Source organism: Lepidochelys kempii, chromosome 1 (assembly GCF_965140265.1).
Source record: "Lepidochelys kempii isolate rLepKem1 chromosome 1, rLepKem1.hap2, whole genome shotgun sequence".
Classification (NCBI taxonomy): domain Eukaryota; kingdom Metazoa; phylum Chordata; order Testudines; family Cheloniidae; genus Lepidochelys; species Lepidochelys kempii.
Genome location: NC_133256.1, coordinates 215610947 through 215626268, shown reverse-complemented (window position 1 = coordinate 215626268; position 15322 = coordinate 215610947). Strand labels below are relative to the sequence as shown.

At 45.3% G+C, this 15322-nt stretch overlaps 1 protein-coding gene across 1 annotated transcript in view; it reads right to left on the bottom strand.

Moving 5' to 3' along the window:
* The window catches only part of LOC140898865 (antigen WC1.1-like), a 60763-nt gene that overhangs the window by 19518 nt on the left and 25923 nt on the right, over positions 1-15322 (bottom strand). Inside the window, exons 3-5 of the mRNA XM_073313395.1 lie at positions 7332-7646; positions 6774-7088; positions 370-687 (exon numbers count right to left, since the gene is read on the bottom strand). Of these exons, the coding sequence (XP_073169496.1) occupies positions 370-687; positions 6774-7088; positions 7332-7646 (948 nt within the window). The remainder of the gene's footprint in view (positions 1-369; positions 688-6773; positions 7089-7331; positions 7647-15322) is intronic.

Here is a 15322-nt window from a genome sequence, read left to right as displayed (position 1 = left end):
TAGAGGGGAACGATCACGTCCCTCAATCTGCTGGCAATGCCCCTACTTATACATCCCAAAATGCCATTGGCCATCTTGGCAACAAGGGCACACTGTTGACTCATATCCAGCTTCCAGTCCACTGTTACCCCTAGGTCCTTTTCTGCCAAACTTCTGCCGAGCCATTCGGTCCCTAGTCTCTAGCGGTGCATGGGATTCTTCCATCCTAAGTGCAGGACTCTGCACTTGTCCTTGTTGAACCTCATCAGATTTCTTTTGGCCCAATCCTGTAATTTGTCTAGGGCCTTCTGTATCCTATCCCTACTCTCCAGCGTATCTACCTCTCCTCCCAGTTTAGTGTCATTTTTGTGAGATTTGGAAATGAATCACCTGAGCAAACGACACCGACGTCCGCAGCAATTCCTGCCTGGGCTGTCTCAGACATGGAGTTGTCACAGAGAGTCAGACGAGTCTCATTTCCTGCACACTGGACCCTTCTCAGCCCCACAGGGCCCATTCCTTGCTCAGACTTCGGGGGGTTGTAAGCTTTCTCAGCGACTCCGCACTGGAGCTCCCTGCACACCACGCTGGCATCGTTCATGTCCCACTGGTCATCCAGCACTCTGCCCCACACACCACGGAGGGAAATCTCAACTCTCCCATCACACCGGCTCTCTCCGTTCAGCAGTCTGAGTGATTCAGAGCGACCTGGGCTCAGGAGAGATGGGAAATACACTGAATAACAATCTCTCTTATACACTAGAAATAATGCACATGAAATTGTGGACTATTTCTCAATAAGAAGGTATAAGCCAGTGATCAGAGTGTGTCACAGTGTTAAAGGGAACAACCTCTGTCAGAAGACACTTATTCCTATGAATCCATAAGTGCAAGGTGCTATAAGGATTGTAAAACTCTGAGCTTGACACAAGGGCTTGCCAACAGACTCTCTAAATGAGTGAGCGAGGGAATTCCTGCAGATTACTGATTGGGAAAATAGTCTCTCTGTGTGGTGGTGGAATGGCTGCTGAGGTTTGTAGTCACTTTATCCAGGCTTAAATGCCTGGAAGCCAGTGAACGGTGTCTGCACAAGCACTGAGCAGGTGGGTTGTGAATGATTTAGGCAAGTTTGCCTTGAAGGATTTTGGCCAATGGAAGAGCAGGGTTCACGGTGGTCAGGAACAGGTTATTGTTGGTAAATTCCCTTAGTTCCCTCTGATCTTTGCTCAGTAGGTGGCAACTTTCTTGGTTCACGTGGATCCAGTGCAGGAGCTCCTAGTGTTAGATGGTTCCCGGCACTGGTGGTTCTAACTGGAGCTGTCCCCTGAAGTGTGGTGTCATCTCTGAGTCCAACGTGAGATTCCAGCTGATCATTTCATAGGACAAGAAGCAGGTTGTGTGTGGGGCGGGGAAGGGGACGTTCTCTGTTGGTGAATATTGTGACTCCCTTGGGATGTGAATCTCAGTCTTTGCGTGTGTCTCAGAATCCGAGAGTCCGACATCAGCGTGGTAAGTTAGGAATTACTCCCCGAGTTCAGACCCAGGTGCAGCCAGGAGAGACTGACAATGTTAAAAGACAACAGCAGAGTCAGTGCAGGGCACACCCACTGGCTGTGTCGGGTACAGTATGTACTAGTATGGCAATCTGACGGGTGCAGTGTGTGCGCACTGGGTCCAACCAGCTCAAGGATCTTGGTAGCCAAATAACATTTCAAGGCTAAGAGTGAAATCCTGGCCCCACTGACGGCAATGGTAAAACCTCCATTGACTTCAGCGGAGCCAGGAGTTCACCCTAAGACTGGACCAGGAGACTGCCTGCATGCAGCTAGTGTAGTGCAGGGGTGTAGCCATGCGTGGGCTGTGGCCCACCCAGTGATCATCCAGGCCCACCCAAATCAGGGCCGGAGCCCCCCGAATCCACAGGCTGGGACTCCCACCCCCAGCTCGGTGTCCATCAGTCTGGCTGCATCTTTCTCCTGCCCGCGCCATGCGCTGCTTCCCTGGTCTCTGACCCCAGCACTAGCCCTGCAGGGGGTGTGCCCTGTGAGGGCAGGTCTGGGTGGGGCTAGTGCAGGGGCCAGAGACCGGGGCAGCAGCTCCCGGCACCGGCAGGAAAGGGACGTGGCTGGGCTGACGGACACTGAGCCAGGGTCGGGAAGGGTGAGCAGAGCTTGAGCCCTAGTGGGACCCCACTTTGCCCAAAAGGCACGCCTAGGTGACCAGATGTCCCGATTTTATAGGGACAGTCCTGATATTTGGGTCTTTTTCTTATATAGGCGCCTATTACCTCCCACCACTTGTCCAGTTTTTCACATTTCCTATCTGGTTACCTGTGTGCCCTGGGCAGCCTCAGATTTTGGTGCCTGCTGAGTGGTAAGGGCTGGCTGGAAGGGGTGGAGGGAGGAGAGCCCCCCTCCCTCCTGTCCCCTTCCCAGGGCACCGGATTCCTCCTGCACCCCAACCTCTGCTCCTCCAGTCACTGCCCACCCCCGAAAGGTGGGGCCCACCCAAGTTTCCTGTCCTAGGTATGCCACTAGTGTAGTGTGAGGGCAGAGAGTAGATCTGGGGCTTTCCGATCACGGCAGATGGAGCTCGTATAGAAGGCACCAGGTGTTCTTCCTTAGAAGGGATTCTCCTTCCAGCAACTGTAGGAAAAAATCAGCATCTTCATGTGCTGAGGAGTTCCCTATGAGAACCAGGGTCTGGGCTGGGTAGCTAGTTAGGAGAGGCAGGGCAGGGCTGCAGGCAATTCAGTTAGGAATGTCCGTAGCAGCCTCTGTGAGAAGCATGAGAACTGCGAGGTTTTTTGCCTCCAGGGTACAAAGGTATCAGTTGTAAAGAGGAGAGTAGACGTCTGTTGAGAGTTCTGGGCAGGGCCACATAGGCTTAGTCATGGTGTGTAATGGCACCAGTGGGATCTGGGATCTGTGGGGGGCAGTCCTGGAAGCTACGTGTCCATTATTAGGAAGAAGGTTGAAATCCAGGGCTTCTGCAGTAGCTTTCTATCTATCGAAGGACCCCAGTTCCAGCCAGGCAAGAAGCCCTGTGGAGACTCTGTACATGGATCTGAAGATGGGGCAGAGAGGGGAGCTGAAACTTCACTAAGCAGGAAGGGTCCCTGTGGTGAGGGGAGAAGCAGATGATCACAATGGCCTTTTTGGGTCTTAAAACTCTATGGATCTATACACCCATAAGACGGTCTCCATTTAGCCACAAGAGAACCAGCTTGGCTGGCCATTAAAATTAATTTTCTAGTCAATTATTTTCTTGCAGGGCCATGGCCACTTTCAGTGCCCAGGATGGATAAATTGGGGTTGTGCAGCATCAGGCTGTTGCTTGTATGATCCCTGCCTCATTCACTTTAGAAACTGGAAGGCCTGTGGAGAACGAGCAGGGGAGCGCAGGAAGAACTAGGATGCTCTTGTTAAGAGCTGTGACCGTCATTCAGTACAGCTCAGTTCTGTTCCTGCCTCTGCTGCAGATTTCACAGGTGATGCTGAGCAGGTCTCTGAAGCCAGTTTTTATGGGGTCTGATTTGCAGAAGTACTGAGTATTCACAACTGCTGCTCGGGTCAAGACAAGATGTGGCTGCTCCGTTCTTCTGCAGTCAGGCAGCATGGTCGGGTGGAATGAGCACAGGGCTGCGAGTCAAAACACTGAATTTTATCCTGTCTCCGCTGATGACTCACTGGGTGGCCTTGGGCAAGTCACTTGGCTTTTCTCTCTCCATTTCACCGTCTGTAAAATGGAGCTGTGACATTGCACTCTATAGGATTTTGTGAAAGTATGCTGATGAGTGTGAATATAATGTAACTGAAATATGCTTCGTGCAAAAGGTCTTTTGTAAGGTATAATTGCAAAGTTTATAATCTACTGAGTGTGGTCATCCTATTTGTATAAATGTATCACTCGTGTATCTGAAACTAGAAATTTGAAATATAATTCTGAGGTCCTATTGTAGTTATGCACAGTGTGGGCCATTCATGGTGGTTTGGAATCTTAATGGCTCCCATTAACCAGGAGAATCGACTGTAGATGGCTCTGTTTTACTTCTAAATCTTCCTGTATACTGGCAAGCAGGTAATGAAGTCTTACAGTGACGTGTGATCTTGGCACCTGAACTCGAATCCATCTTTAACCTGGTGCTTTTCCATTGAAAAGGAGGGGTGGGAACCCAGAGAGGAACAAAGGATTCCCGCCTTATGCAAAAGATATATAAGTGGGTGGAAGAGAACAAACTGGGCAGCCATCATGAGAAATCCCCTCACTATCACCTGAGCTGGAACAAGGGCTGTACCAGGGAAAGGATTGTACCTATGCTAGGTAGGCATCCAGTCTGTGAAAGAAACTTATTGAAACATCTCTGAAGGTGAGATTTTATCTGTATTAGGCTTAGCTTTGCATGTTTTATTTTATTTTACTTGGTAATTCACTTTGTTCTGTCTGTTATTACTTAGAACCACTTAAATCCTACTTTCTGTATTTAATAAAATCACTTTTTACTAATTAATTAACCCAGAGTATGTATTAATACCGGGGGGGGGGGGGGGGGGAGAACAGCTGTGCATCTCTCTCGCTGAGTGTTATAGAGGGCAGACAATAAGCTTTATTGAGGGTAAAACGGATTTATTTGGGGTTTGGACCCCATTGGGGGTTGGGCATCTGAGTGTTAAAGACAAGAACACTTCTAAAATTGCTTTCAGTTAAGTCTGCAGCTTTGGGGCACGTGCTTCAGACCCTGGGTCTGTGCTGGAGGAGACTGGCATGTCTGGCTCAGCTAGACATGGTGCTGGAGTCCTAAGCTGGCAGGGAAAGCAGGGCAGAAGTAGTCTTGGCACATCACGTGGCAGCCCCCAAGGGGTTTCCGTGATCCAACCTGTCACAGGAGATAATAATAATACTTACCCCCCTACTTCCCTGGAGTTTGGTGAGGCTTTATTAATGTCTGGAGCGTACTTTGAACACATAAAGCGCTGCAGAAATGGTGAGTACTCTCGAGAATCAGGCCTGGAGGGTCTCAGGTTGCTGCCCAATCACCCCAAATAAGTAGCAAGTTGGGAATTTTGGCTTTAATCGTTGTAAGTACAATTTTCAAAAGCAGCTAAATGATGTAGGAGCTTAAGTGCCATTTTCAGAAGTGACTTAGGTAGCAAGAGGGAGAAGTCTGTATGGTTCTTGGGCTCCTATGTTACTAGAGAAAATAGGATTTAAGTCTCCAAGTCACTTAGGCCTTTTGAAAATGTTATTCTTGGGCTTCTAAGTGCCTAAGTCACTTTTGAAATGGACCTCATAAGAGTCTGCTATCTCCTGGGGTGTTATGAAGACAAATTCATTAATGTTTGTGGTGCATTCTCACACTACTGTAACGAGCACAATAGAAAAGCCAATGAAGAAATGAATAATTCTGTATTCAGTGCAGCGTTTGTACGGTCTGTAGAGTGAATAAGGCCCTGGGTCACAGCTTGAATGAGGAGGATAAAAAGAAATATTCTACAGCTCCTCCATCCCCTGAGCACCATCTTCCCTGTGCACTGAAGGAGGCAGGAGCTGGGGGTAGGTGAGATTAATAGGATACGTTCATGCGATTAGACTGTATCATAATGTATATGCAGAAGGGAGGGTGAGGGACTGAATTAACATGATATAGATAACTTTAATTCTGGTATTTTCTAATTCTTGTGCCTTTGGCTTTGACTAAATGAACTAAATAATGCTGTTTATTTTTTTATTTATTTATTTTTATAAAAGCTAAATATTAGAGCAGATCAACAACCCAAAATTTTTCCTGTGAAGTATTTTGAATGCAGTATTTCAATTTTTAAACAGATCTGAGATACTGGGATGTGGAAATGGAATGAAAATTTTTGTTTAGACTCTCACTAATATATTGATTCATTTCAACTTCTGGAAAATGAAACATTCAATTTTCCATTCCAGTTTTTGGATGTACAGGTTTGCCACTTCCTCCCCCTTTCTATTTTTTCACACAATCAGAGTAATAGGATTTGAAGAGACCTCAGGAGGTCCTCTAGTCCAATCCCCTGCTCATCTTTTCTTCCACTTTAAAAAGTTAGAAAAAGGTAAAAATGTGTAAGAAAGTAAGAAAGCAGGGGAAAAAAATCTTTGGAGTTTTTTCAATTGGAAAGGTGTGAAAAAAGTAAAAAAAAAACTCAGTGAGTGAAAGCACTACTTTCTCTGTTCTGTGCTACCAGAAATACCCCCAGGAACTCACGTGAGAGAAAGGAAATGCTGATTTTGAGCAGTTTATAATTCAGCCAAACCTGGAAGGAATCTCACTGCAGGAGGAGAAGGCACCTCCCTGGCCCCAGCACTGACCCCTTCCCAAATTGCAAAGGCTCCAGCCATCAAGGAAGGTGCAAGAGCTTCTCAAGAAGGTGCTGAGAATATTTTATCATAGAAAGTGTGAAGCAAGCTCTATATTGGGAGTCACTACCAGCTTCCCCTCTAATTACTATTGGAGAAGGCTGGGGACAGTGAATCGGTGACATTGATGTAACCCAAAGGACAAAGTGCTGTCCCTGCTCCGCTGCCCCGCGTCAGGACAGAGTTGCTGATGTTTTTACTGGAGAATCCAAGGCTTTCCCCAGTCACAATTGTTCTTTTGTGATGATATTATTGACTTAAATGTTATCTTTAATACATTTACTGTTATTTTCTGTGCTTTAGGATCTAGCTCCCCCTCCCCTTGCTGTGTCCTGAGGTTCCCCTACTCTGGGGCAGCATCACACACTGAGGGGCAGGTGTCCTTAATCCAGCATCTCTCTTGCACTTACCTGAGCAAATCACACTGGCATCATTGTCGTGTGAGCACTGAGAGGCCCCCAGGGCAGTAACAGGGCAATGGCCCAAATGGGTTTCAGTCCCTTTGCAGTGAAATGTGTCTGTCCAGACAGAGCCAGTTCCCTTCCCAAAATACCCTTCTCCTGGGGCTGATACAGCGAATCCGCAGTCCAGCTGACGACAGAGAACGTTGGCGTCTGATAAATCCCAGCGTGAGTCACAGAGGGTTCCCCAGGCACCAAGAACCTGGATCTCCACCCTCCCTGAGCAGGCTGTGCTGCCGTTCACCAGCCGGAACCCTGTGAGCCCAGGGGAGAAGGGAGAAGGGGTTTAGAGAGGGAGCATTTAAGATATTTTATATTAAATAATAAAGAAAAGGAAAGTTGGGGGGATTGAACCCATTCCCATTATATTGAGTTGTTTAGGTTTTACTGGAAGCTGATAGCAGCTTTGTTATCCCAGCTCCCTACAGAGTGAGATCATATTTTTGCTGCACCTGACTCTCGAATACACATCACTGGGATTTTAGAGACATTGTGCCAAATTCTTACGTGAGCATATGACACTTGCATCATTTGCATGTGAGCACGTCTGACTCCCGTGTGATATCCTGGGACAGTACACGAGGTGTGACTCATTCCCTACACACTGGAATTCCTCAGTCCAGATTGGTCCATGTCCTTCTCGGAAATGAGCTCCTCCTGGGATAGATAGAGCTGTTCCACACTCTAGTCCATTACAGATAACACTGGCAGCTTTGAGATCAAAGTGTGCATCACAGATTGTAGCCCAAGTGTCTCCATGTCTTACTTCCACACGTCCTGAGCAGGCACTGTCCTCTCCAACCAGCTGGAGCTCAATGTGTCCTAGAAAGCCAATGAAGGATGAAAATTACAAAGGAGCCTTAGGGAATTCGTTGTTCCACTGCCTTAGAACTTTGGCCAAAAACCCATCCTGGTGCAGTGGGACAGTGCAGGCAGCAATTAGACATTTTTTAAAAAAACAATGAACAACAAATGGAGAGAAGGGAGTTCGATAGCAATCGATATACATTGGAAGTTCTGAGATGTAGAAAATTGATAAGGGAAGCTACAGCTAACAGGGAATGCTCCACAGTTGGCAGGGCTAGGAACAATAATGACCATTGTTTTCATTATATTAGGAGTAAAGACAAACAAAACAAACAAACCCTAACAAAGGTGTAGCCCATTACAAATGGAAATGGTAAAATAGTTTATAATGATGCAAATAAGGCAGAAGTGTTCAATAAACATTTCTGGTTTTGGATAAAAGCAGGATGTGTATTCATACTATGTGAAGAGGGTGAACCACTCTGCAGTCTGTTGGTAACTAGGGAGGATGTTAAACAGTACCTAGTAGGGATAAACTTATTTAAAAACCAGCAGGCCTGAATAGCTTATAAAATCTTTGAATAAATAGAAATGTGGGACTGGAAGGAACCTCACGAAGTCATCTAGTCCATCCCCCCACACCAAGAGAGGTTTAAGCATACCTACTCCATCCCTGATAGATGTTTGTGTAACTTGTTCTTCAAAGTCACCAATGACGTGTGTGACGGGTATGGTCACAGAGACCCTCGTGGGACTGTCACCTCATATTCTGAAATTACCTCTGAGCCCATTTTCCCTGCCAGACTGGGACTCCAGAACGCTGCCTTGTTGAGCCAGACATGCTAGCCTGCTGCAACACACACCCAGATCTGGTCCACACCCCAAAAGCTGCAGACTTCAACCAAAAACTGCTCAGCAGGTCACCTTTCTCCAGCACCCAGACACGCAGTTCCCAATGGGATCCAAATAAATCCCTTTTACTCTGTATAAAGCCTATACAGGGTAAACTCATAAATTGTCCGCCTTCTATAACACTGATAGAGAGATATGCACAGCTGCTTGCTCCCCCAGGTATTAATCACTTACTCTGGGTTTATGAATAAACAAAAGTGATTTTATTAAGAATAAAAGTAGGATTTAAGTGGTTTCAAGTAATAACAGACAGAACAAAGTAAGTCATCCAGCAAAATAAATCAAAAACGCGCAAGTCTAAGCCTAATACATTAAGAAACTGATTACAGGTAAAATCTCACCCTCAGAGATGTTCCAATAAGCTTCTTTCCCAGACTAGACTCCTTTCTAGTCTGGGCCCAATCCTGCCCTCGGTACAGTCCTTATTAGTTCCACCAGACATCTGAGGTGGAAAACAGGGGCTCTCTCATAACTGGCACCCCCGTCTGTCCTGCTCCACCCCTTTTTATAGCTTTGGAACAAGGTGGGAATCTTTTGTCCCTGCCCCTCCTTCTAAATGGAAAAATACCAGATTTAAGATGGATGTCCTGTGAGACCTCATTGTTGATTACCCACAGGCTGGCCCACAAGTAGGAAGGCTTGCAGGTAAATAAACCATCTACAACCAATTGTCCTAGTCAATGGGAGCCATCAAGATTCTAAACCACCATTAATGGCCCACGCTTTGCATAATTACAATTGGACCTCAGAGTTATGCTTCATATTTCTAGCTTCAGATACAACAGTGATACATATATACAAATAGGAGGAATATATTCAGTAGGTTATAACTTTTGTTATGAGACCTTACATGAGACCTTTTGCATAAAGCATATTCCAGTTACATCATATTCACACTCATAAGCATATTTCCATAAAACATATGGAGTGCAACGTCACAACGGGGATTCCACAACCTCCCTTGGTACCTTGTTCCAGTACTTAACTATCCTTATCATGAGAAAGCTTTTCCTAATATCTGACCTGACTCTCCCTTGCTTCAATTTAAATGGATTATTTCTTGTCCTACCTACCCATCGTAGAAAGAGAGCCTCAAACTGGACACACTGCTCCAGCTGAGGCCTCACTAGTGCTGAGTACAGCAGGACAATTATCTCACCTGTCTTACACATGATGATTCTGTTAATAAAATCGAGAATGACATTTCCTGTTTTCAAAACAGCATCACCCATTTCAGTCTGTGATCCAACATAACCCCAGAACATTTTCTGCAGTACTGCTGCCTAGGCAGTTATTCCCCATTTTGGATTTTTTGCATTTGATTGTTCCTTCCTAAGTCTAGTACTTTGTACTTGTCTTTACTGAATTTTAATTTACTGATTTGAAACCAATTCTGCAATGTATCAAGGTCATTATGAATTCTAATACTCTCACCAAAGAGCTTGTGACCCCTCCCAGGTTTGTGTCATTCACACATTTTATGAGTTTATTCTCTACTCCATCATCCAAACCATAACAATACAGAGCTCTCCCATGGGCCAGCTGGTGTCCCAATAGCCAGCTGGCCTGGGAGTCTCAAAGCTCTGGGGTCCCCAGTCTGGGGCAGTAATAACAGCCAGAACAAAGTAGGTCACAAAGCAAAACAAAACAAAACACACAAGTCTAAGCCTAATACATTAAGAAACTGATTACAGGTAATATCTCACCCTCAAAGATGTTCCAATAAGCTTCTTTCACAGACTAGACTCCTTCCTAGTCTGGGCCCAATCCTTTCCCCTAGTACAGTCCTTGTTAGAGCCAGTAGACATCTCAGGTGGTAAGCAGGGGTTTTCTCATGACTGGCCACCTTCTTTTTCCTGCTTCACCCCCTTTTATAGCTTTGGCAAAAGGCGGGAATCTTTTGCCTATTTGGATCCCCACCCCTGCTTCTAAATGGAAAAGTACCAGATTTAAGATGGATTTCATTATCAGGTGACATGGTCATATGTCACTGTAAGACCCCTAGTCTCCATGCCCCATGGGCTGGCCCACACTTACAGAGGAAGGTTTCAAGTAACTAAGGCCATTTACAACTGACTGTTTCTGGAGCACCCTTAATGGCCACCACTTAATATGTTTACATCAGTGATACAAGTTTATATCTTATTCTCCTAACTCCAGATATAGAAATAATACATGCAAACAAATAGGATGAACACACTTAGTAGATTACAAGCTTTCTAATAAAAAGAAAAGGGGTACTTGTGGCACCATGGAGACTAACAAATTTATTAGAGCATAAGCTTTCGTGAGCTACAGCTCACTTCATCGGATGCATACAGTGGAAAATATAGTGGGGAGATTTTATATACACAGAGAACATGAAACAATGGGTGTTACCATATAGACTGTAACAAGAGTGATCAGGAAAGGTGAGCTATCACCAGCAGGAGAGCAGGGGGAGGGAAACCTTTTGTAGTAATAATCAAGGTGGGCCATTTCCCACTTTACAAGAACGGTATGAGGGGATATAAACAAGGGGAAATAGTTTTACTTTGTGTAATGACACATCCACTCCCAGTCTTTATTCAAGCCGAAGTGAATTGTATCCAGTTTGCAAATTAATTCCAATTCAGCAGTCTCTCATTGGAGTCTGTTTATGAAGTTTTTTTGTTGAAGAATTGCCACTTTTAGGTCTCTAATCGAGTGACCAAAGAGATTGAAGTGTTCTCTGACTGGTTTTTGAATGTTATAATTCTTGACGTCTGATTTGTGTCCATTTATTCTTTTACATAGAGACTGTGCAGTTTGGCCAATGTACAGGGCAGAGGGGCATTGCTGGCACATGATGGCACACATCACATTGGTAGATGCGCAGGTGAACGAGCCTCTGATAGTGTGGCTGATGTAATTAGGCCCTGTGATGGTGTCCCCTGAATAGATATGTGGACACAGTAGGCAACGGGCTTTGTTGCAAGGATAGGTTCTTGGGTTAGTACATTGGCCATGTACTAATAAATTTGTTAGTCTCTAAGGTGTGACAAGTACTTCTTTTCTTTTTATGGATATAGACTAACATGGCTGCTACTCTGAAAGCTTTCTAATGACACCATACAAGGGGTACCTCACATAAAGCATATTCCAGTTATGTCATATTCATAAACATATTTCCATAAAGCATATGGAGTGCAACATCACACCAGGGACATGATTTTACCTCTGTATACAGTATGGTGAGACTGATACTGCATCCAGTGTGTTGTCCACATTTTAAGAAGGATGTTTAAAAAAAATGGAAAGGGTGCAGAGAAGAGCCACAAAGATTATTTGAGGGCTTGAAAATGTGCCTTGCAGTGAGAGATTCCAGGAGCTCCGTCTGTTTAGTTTTTTAAAAAGAAGACCAAGAGGTGACATGATTATACTGTATAAGTACTTTAGTGTAGAAGAACTTGCGCAAGGACAAAACACTGGTATGTAGAGCCCTCCTTATTCTAGTGGAGAAAGGCAAAACAAGAACAAATGGCTGGAAGTTAAAGCCAGATAAATTCATATTAGAAGTAAGCCATACATTTTCAATAGTGAGGACAATTAACCATTGGAACAAACTAAAAAGGGAAGCAGAAGATTTCATCTAAATACTTCAGGAGGTTAATAGACTGGATGCCTTTCTGGCAGATGTACTTTAGCCAAACAAAAATTATTGGGTTCAGTTCAGGAGTAACTGGATTAAATTTTGTAGCCTGTTACGCAGGAGGCCAGACTATATGATCTAATGCTTCCTTCTGCCCTTAAAAATCTATAAAGCTATGTATCTAAAAGGAAGTCAAGCACTCAAACATTCAGAATGCCAGACTCGTGCTGTCCTCTGTAACCTTAATTAGTCCCTTTTGTATTTGCATTGTGATACAGTCTTTAATCACACGATCAAATGCTATTTTTTCCACAGGACCCCGCCTCATCAGTGCACAGGACACATGGTGCTGACTGAATGGATGGATGGACGGTCAATAGTTCTTTTTATACTCATTGTTCAATGAGTGGCCCCAGCCCTTATGTACTGCACATCATCCAAACTGAACTCCTGAAACAGAATTGTTAATTTCCTCATGGGCTTTTCTATGGCACTCATTTCTATAGTAGCTGAGTGCTTCACAAACATTAAAAAGAAAACGAGTACTTGTGGCACCTTAGAGACTAACCAATTTATTTGAGCATAAGCTTTTGTGAGCTGCAGCTGTAGCTCACGAAAGCTTATGCTCAAATAAATTGGTTAGTCTCTAAGGTGCCACAAGTACTCGTTTTCTTTTTGCGAATACAGACTAACACGACTGTTATTCTGAAACAAACATTAAAGAATTTCTCTTTACAACACCCCGGGAGGCAGGGAAGTGTTGTTATCTCCATTTTACATACGGGGAACTGAAGTCTCGGGAGCAAAATCAGGACCTGTACATGGCCTTAATCAATTTGACAAAGGCCTTCAACTCTGTCAATTGCGAAGCGCTGTGGAAGGTGCTGGCCAGATTTGGCTGCCCTCCAAAATTTATTAAGGGCCGAAGGCTTCTTCATGATGAGATGACTGCCACCGTTCTCTGTAATGGCCTGGAGATGGATCCTTTCAGCATCAAAACTGGGGTTCAGCAAGGATGTGTTATTGCCACAACCCTGTTCTCCATGTATTTAGCAGTCATTTTGGTCCTTGTTAAAGACCGCCTCCCCACTAGAGTTGGCATTCAATACAGAATGGATGGGTGGCTTATTAATCTTTGATGTTTCCGCTCAAAGTCTAAAGTCCTCAGGACATCCATTGCTCATCTTCAGTACGCTGATGACTGTGTCATCATCACGCACACTGAGAATGACCTTCAGTCCACATTGGATTTTTTTGCACACACTTACCGAAGCCTATGACTCTTACTCACTATCAAGAAAACTAAAGTTCCCCATCAGTTGTCTTCAGGCCTTGCAAATGACCAACCACAAGTCACCATCGACGGACAGACTTTGGAGAGAGTTGAAGACCTCTATTACCTCGGTAGCCAACTTTCTCAAAATTCAAAAACTGACAGTGAGATCCAGCACAGGATCCATTGCACAAGTGCTTCCTTTGGGAAACTGTTCTGGTGCGTTTTCACAGACCATAACCTACAGAAGGCCACCAAGATACAGGTCTATAAGACAATTGTTATTCCTACACTCCTTTATAGATTCAAAACCTGGGTGACTTATCGAAAGCACCTCAAGAGTCTGGAGTGGTACCACCACCAATGCCTCCAGAAGATCCTTTGCATCAAGTGGAAAGATCGCTGGACTAACACCAGCATCCTCATTGAAGGTAATGTCACCAGCACTGAAGCAATGATCCTCACTCACCAACTCTGCTGGGCTGGACATTGTGTGCGGATGCCAGACTCTCACCTCCCAAAACAAGCCCTCTACTCTCTGCTCACCCATGGTCAGAGATCCCATGGTAGTCAGAGGAAACCCTACAAAGATACACTGAAAGCGTATCTCAGGAAAACTCATGTGGACATCACAAGCTGGGAGGAGCAAGCAACCAACTGATCACAATGATGCTTCATTCTCCACCAGGCAGTGGCCCGCTTCGAGAAGTGCATTGCCCCTGAAGTTGAAAAGAGAGAATGAAAGCAAGAAAAAGAACTCTCTCACAGCAGGCAGCTGACCTGTCAGCAAATGTCTGTACCTACTGCGGGCAGATCTATGGTTCCAGCATCGGACCCCTGAGTCGTTGCAGGGCCCAGATGTAAATCTGTGTCAGACATCATCCTCGAATGGAGGGATCGCCGATGATGGCGATGCTGCTGCTGCAACAAAGGGAGCTGTGGGCTTCCATACTACAGCCTCTGTCACTGTGCATCCCTGATTCACTCCCTAGGCACCATCCAGCCCGTGCACTGATGGAGGAAGGGACCTTGCCAGAGGAGAATGTTGTGGCGACGTTTGGTATGCATCCAACCAGAAATGAAAACTGAAAGCTGGACGAGAAGGGGTTGAGAGAGACAAGGTGGGTGAGGTAATATCTTTTATTGTACCCTCTCCTGTTGGTGAAAGAGACAAGCTTCTGAGCTTACACACAGCTCTTCTCTGTCAGATCAAAAGTTTGTCTCTCTCCAACAGAAGTGGGTCCAATAAAAGATATTACCTCACCCACCTTGTCTCTCAAATATCCTGGGACTAACACGGCTACAGCAACGCTACATATAAGAAGACGACTGTCACTTTTTGGAAAGTTTTTGAGTATTCAGTCAGGACAGCATCTCTCAAAAATTGCTTGGTGCAGAATCACGCTTACCACATGTGTTTGTTCTCAGTGATATCTAGTGCACAGGGCAGTTTGTAGACGGCTGACTGGTTATTTCTGGAACAATCCTTAATTGGCCCAATCCTGAGTCCTTTATTCTGTTTGTACTCAGTCTGTACAAAGCAAACTCACATTACAGTCAATAGCTGATGGCCTGAGGAAGTAACCCGGGGTTTGGCCTATGAGCTGGCCCTGCACCTATACCCAGGGAAGACAGGGATTAGTGACAAGAATGGACATAACTATAAGGACCATGGAAAGACTCATCTTCCTGTCCAAACTTCAGCACAGGCATGTGGAACTACTCTGCCAGCACGGCAGGGGTTAAAGGGAGCCTTTGGGCCCAGCTAGCCCCATCCCGCTGTACCTGCAGCCAATGCCAGGCCTGGGCGGAGAAAAGGAGAGAGCCTGGCTCAGTTGAGGGCTGACTGGCGAAGAGGCTGGAGCTATCCGCGTCCCTACCTGAGGGGGAAGGGTC